At 36.5% G+C, this 6,000-nt stretch overlaps 1 protein-coding gene across 1 annotated transcript in view; it reads right to left on the bottom strand.

The window, feature by feature from the left end:
* Nucleotides 1–757: 757 nt before the first annotated feature.
* The window catches only part of LOC126146334 (esterase FE4-like), a 79,925-nt gene continuing 74,682 nt past the window's right edge, over nucleotides 758–6,000 (bottom strand). The window contains exons 9-11 of the mRNA XM_049915613.1: nucleotides 1,412–1,544; nucleotides 1,134–1,254; nucleotides 758–997 (exon numbers count right to left, since the gene is read on the bottom strand). Of these exons, the coding sequence (XP_049771570.1) occupies nucleotides 844–997; nucleotides 1,134–1,254; nucleotides 1,412–1,544 (408 nt within the window). The 3' untranslated portion in view covers nucleotides 758–843. The remainder of the gene's footprint in view (nucleotides 998–1,133; nucleotides 1,255–1,411; nucleotides 1,545–6,000) is intronic.

Genomic DNA, 6,000 nt, shown 5'->3' with positions numbered 1-6,000 from the left:
ATGTTTCAATTTTTGCATAACATTTGATTAGCTATGGTGGTTTTTACCTTACTTTCCAAATAATGCTTGCAAGTGATTAAAATTCTTCTGGGTATTATGCCGCATCATTGCTAAAAACTAACAACAATAATAAACTAAAACTGATGTTTCGGCCGAATTGCAATGGCCTTCCTCAGGGCATGACTGGTTTTGCATGGGGATAGGTGCTTCTATTTATTATTTTCCTGTCACGGGGCAGAAGCTACATGGGACATCGACATATCTGCGCAAACAACTGTAGAGCAAAGAGCAACTGTCAGTCAAATTCCGCGCACTCCAGGAGGAAAACTTGCCAACCAGAAGCCGAATGCTGATTGGTGGACAGCTACCAATTGTTGATGACATGGACATCCACGAAAAGCCTCTTTCTTTAACAGAGACGCCAGACATGGATAGTCTGTAATAAATAGAAGCACCTATCCCCATGCAAAACCAGTCTTGCCCTGAGGAAAACCGTTGAAATTTGGCCGAAACGTTGGTTTTAGTTTTTAGCAATGACGTGGCATAATACCCAGAAGAATTTTAATCACTATGACACCGGCCGCGGAAGCCTACATTCTTATAATGCTTGTTGGTGTTCAACATTTCTGACTGATTTCCATCATTTATATGTATCTGTTCAACAAATTACATCACATAGGAAAAGAACAAACGTAATAACTGGTGGCAACAATGATTTTAAGTATTTGCCCATTAACACTATAAAATTAGGAATATGTTCAGTTTTTTAAATAGATGCTTTATTTAAGTCTCTTTCTAAATACATTTTGGTTCTTCTAATACGTATTTAATACTTTCAACAGATTAGGGCATCACACTGTGCCAGAAATCCATTCGTTCCTTGTTGAGCCCAGTGCTGACGTAAAGAGGCGAGGCAAATTCCAAGTAATTTGTGTTATCTGAGTTGTATGTATTCCAGTCAACTGTAACCACATCATCAGTATTTGGTGTTGGATCACTGAAAGAACAAAATTACAGAAATTATGGACAAAACATACTTGTAATACAATTTGCCTGATCTTTCATTCATTTTCTAAAAGAAGGAACACACACTCTCAGCATGTTCCATATCTGTAAGGATTTCATTGCATTACCCGTATTTGATGAAATTGGCAAACACTTGATTCATCTGAAGCCCAATTTTGTAAGCAGCAGAATTTGGGTCTTGGCCTGCGTAATTTGACATGTATCTTGCATCATCCCCATGGCAAGCTCCTGTGAAACAATATTTAGCAGTAAGATTGTGAGGAAGTGGCACTGGGTATGAAGACATAGAGCATATAAATAATGTACATTAACAATTGTAACAGTACATGTAGTACATAGGAAATTTATGTGTAATTATTAATTTTAGGAACATATAGCAGTTTACCTGGGAAATCTGGATATGTACTGAGTGGTCCATTGAAAGAAAATTCATAGTAGTAAACTGGTTCTGCAGAACTCAAACTCATGTTCCGCACAACTGTGTCTATTCCTTCAACAAACATTAAATCTGATGCCAGCTGCAACAGAATGGAAAACTTTGTATACTACTAAACTACAATAGCTAGCCATTAAATAACATGAATTATATGATCTGTGATGTAAGCTCAATAATATATTGTGTTGCAGCATTGAGAGTGATTTCCACAAGTGTCATGGATCTGCATATACTATCACTCATGATGGCTTTAGATGTATACTGAAGTGTGTGATCAATGGGTACCATGACATCTATCTCACAATCGTAAGTATATATATGGCAAAAATGTTTCAGGAGCACTGGATCAATATAGATTATGTTTTTCTCAACTGAACTGTTACAGGGTGATCAGTCTTTGATGCACTATTGTGACTCAGAATGTAAGAGACAATAATGGAAACAACCATGTTTCCAGTCAAGGAAAAAAATTAAATCTTTCGTATCTGCTATGCAAGTTATTCCAACATTCTTTTTTATATTGGTTTATCTATAGAAGAAGAGTCGGACTGTGACCATTACCTTAATACTGCCCTGTGACATAATTCTCTGAGGCAGTATAACAAATGAAATAAAACCTAATTCTTCCAAAATGTACAGAAAGAGCATTGTGTAAATTTGATTACAAAACATCTTGCAGAAGCCTCTTCATGGACCTAGAGGTTCTTACACTCATACACCAATGCATATACTCCAAAATGGTATTTGTGATTAACAACAAGAATTAATTTAGGATAAACTATGTAGTTCACAACCACAGTACTTAGAGCAAAAATAATTCCCACAAAAACCGATGTATCCCTATCTAATAGGTTGTCGGTAGACATCAAGCAGGTGTTGAACATCAACAGATATTCAAAAATTAAGTAAAAGAACACATCTTGGCCATTTACTCTACAACTTGTTACAATATCTGGACACACAGGGAGACAGATTATGCAAATCTCTAACATTTTGTGTTAAACAGATCTTGACTTTGGACATATTTACAAATGCCTATTGAGGGTAAGGTTAGTAGGACATAAGCAGCCGCTTAAATAAAAGGGGAAAGTAGTAAAGTTACATAAAAGTTTTGTCTGAAGCTTTGGTTAAGACAGTATGTGAGTAGTAGAACATGAGGAACAGTGGTTTTTCTCAAAGTAGCTGATATCTTCCTTATATACACAATCATGAATGAAGTAACTTGGAAGTAATAATTGTCAGTGTGAATACATTAGTAACAGTCATAATTTGTTGTTAGTATAGTTCGGCTTATTCCACATTCCTAAATCTCTCCTTCATGATGGGATTTATGGAACATAATGAATGAATGAAAGTGATGGCTACAGTGACATGCTGGTAATGAAGTTGTGGCATGTCATTCATTCATTCATTCACTCACACATCCTTTTCTATAAATCTCACCTTGACGAAGAGCCTTTAGGGATTTGGAATGAATCAAGCTAAGTATCAACAGGCAGAAGAAAACACTGAAGGCTACTTCTATAAAGTATAGTAACAATAAATTATGACTAATGCTAACTAGCTCATACAGATTACTATGCGAATTAACTTGTTTTTATTATTAATATTACAATTGTGAATTGTGCACTGTTTACCCTAATTTAATCATCCTACATTATTGACAAATACCATTAAGGTGGTTATGTACTTGCCACATGAATATAAGAATCCATACGTCACTGAAGACGCTTCTGCAAGATGTTTGGTTATCATCTCTACACAATGCCCTTAGTGTATGTGTCCATGCAATAAAAAGCTTTTTAACTATAGCTGCAGTGTGCTGGCAGACTATGCTCTAATAGTGAAACTGTGAAAAGTATTCTAGGAATTACACCTGCATAACAGTATAATGAGAAATACAGGACCACATGTAATGATATTATGAAAAGAAAAGTTGCTACTCACCATATAATAGAGATGCTAAGTCACAGGCAGGCACAACAAAAGACTGTCACAAATAAGCTTTCAGCTAGCAAGGCCATTGTCAAAAATAGATGACAGACACACACACACACACACACACACACACACACACACACACAAATGCAACTAACATACACATGACTGCAGTCTCTGGCAGCTCAGTTGTCTATTTTTGATGAAGGCCTTGCTGGCCAAAAGCTTATTTGTGACAGTCTTTTTGTTATACCTATCTGCGATTCAGCATCTCTGCTATGCGGTGAGTAATAACTTTCATTTTCATAATAGTGTAATGAGAAAGGTTTCCAAGTGCAAAGCAAGCATTACAAAGTTTCTTCCATTAACTTATCCAGGTGCTGTTAATACTTCAGTTAACTATCTCTCTAGATACACAAGAATGTCACACATGCAGGCTCATCCAGCTCATCCTGTATGTGCCAACAGATCTCTACTTCTGGTTTCTGTAAATCAATTAGATTAATTTGGAATTCCATAATATGAGTCTTTGTATGATTAGGGGTTAAACTGTTTGGTGTGATGCAGTCATAAGCTTATTTTATTTTTCTCTTGGCTGTATTTTGTATGGAAGTGTTTGAACTCTTTATTAGTATACTAGTCTCATCAGCAAACATCACAGTTTTTGAAGCACTCTCCAATCTCCCAGTTAAATAATGTATGCAAACCAGGAATAAGAGTAGCTTACCACCAAACATTATGAGACACCATGTTTACTGTTTCACCATCTCAAACTGACACTTAGTCACGTTGTACAATTTGTTAACAAGTCCCTCTTTGTGCAACAGTTGGCAACACTATGTGCAGGGGAATGTTATGATTTTTGTCCCTTCAGTATTTAAGTAATTGGTAGTCTAGAAGTTACTTTATGCACATTTTGCCTTGATAAATATAAATATAAATTAACCATAGGTGCATTAGTGAATCTGTTATGTAATATCAGGTAAAAGGAATGAAAAATGTTTATGGTTCATGTGATCTTATACATGTTTAATATTGACATACATGAACAATGGCAGAATTTGAATTTTATGCTTCCTTTAAGTATTTTATGATATATGTAACAGGTGTCTGTGTTGCTATAGAATGGCCATCCATGTCAGGGTTATGGGTAGATGTTCCAATGGACCATCTGTGGTGGAGAATTGAACAGAGAATGACCTGTGGAACAGGAGGCCATACATAAGAGATAAGATGTTTTGAGATATGGGAATCAGATAGGCTGAAGGGGAAAAATTCTGCAGAAATGGTAACAAGTGAAATTCAAAAAGGAAACAGATCTGCAGTTACATCTGAAATTACTTCAGATAAAAATTTTGCTTGTTACTAGAAGTACTTCAGAAGAATACTTATCTAGCCATTGAGTAGGTCAGAAACAAAATGAAACAGGAAGAAAAGAGTCTTGCATTAGGTAGGACAGTTGTGTATGCTTCAGGACAATTAGAATCAGGTTACAATGTCTCAAGTACTGTGAAGCCAAGCACCAGTTTTAGCATGATCTTAGTAAATGAAGCAGGTAACAGCTTCACTAAAGACAGGGAGTTCCGTACTAGGAAGGAAGGAAGATTTGCTGTAATGTTCTGTTGACACTGAGGTCATTAGAGATGGAGAACAAACTTGAATTGTGTCAAGGATGGGGAAGGAAATCAGCTGTGCCCTTTTGAAGAAACCATCCCAGTATTTGCCCTAATCAATTTAGGGAAATTATGGAAAAGCTGTATCTGGATGGCTGGATGAGGATTTGGACCACTGTCCTCCCAAATGTGAGTCCAGTGTGCTAACCACTGCACCACCTTGCTCAAATTCACACTAGGGGTGACATGGATGAAATAGGAGCAGCAACTGCTCATGCAAGTAAGGGGTTGGGTGGTGATCCTGCAGGAACTTGGCCAGTTCTGTGTAAACATGACTGTAAGTTGTTAGAAATAATGTATTTTGTATATCTCTAGTATCACGCCAATACTGTGGTGAACAGTAAATTGAGGTGTGTGGCATCAAGATAACAGTAATAAGCAACAGTTAGAGTGGTGTCAATTTGCAGGGTATCTGCTGGAAATTTTACCATGTTTAGATAGTGGTGAAAGTTTTTCAGTATCATTAGAATGAGCTACCATCACATGTGGTGTGCCTCTCGGCTCAGTTGTGGGTGCCTTATTTCTTATTATTTTTGTTAATGATCTGTCTCTCTGGGCAGAATATTGTAAATGTACAATGTATGGGGTACTTATCGATAACTCATGAGATGAACATGAAGTGCCAGTTAATAAGGTTTTTATGTATATTATGAAATGTTATACATAAATGGTCTTCACACTAGTTACAGTAAAACAAGCTTTTCTTAGTTTCAGACAACCTCTAGTGATGAATAAATAGGAGAAAACTGGGTGACCAAAAGATTGCTAGGGTGTTACTATACTGCAAACTAAACTGTCAAACCAAATCCTGGATTATTGCAAAAACTGTATTCACACATTGTTTCGTATCACAGAAACATGGAATAAAACCACTAGCTAGAGAAGCACTATATACACAGAAATGAGACTAAGAATCTTGAGAGGAGC

This window comes from Schistocerca cancellata, chromosome 2 (assembly GCF_023864275.1).
Source record: "Schistocerca cancellata isolate TAMUIC-IGC-003103 chromosome 2, iqSchCanc2.1, whole genome shotgun sequence".
NCBI classification, from domain to species: Eukaryota; Metazoa; Arthropoda; class Insecta; order Orthoptera; family Acrididae; genus Schistocerca; species Schistocerca cancellata.
The sequence above is the reverse complement of the archived record's forward strand: the minus strand, read 5'-3'. Positions and strand labels throughout refer to the sequence as shown.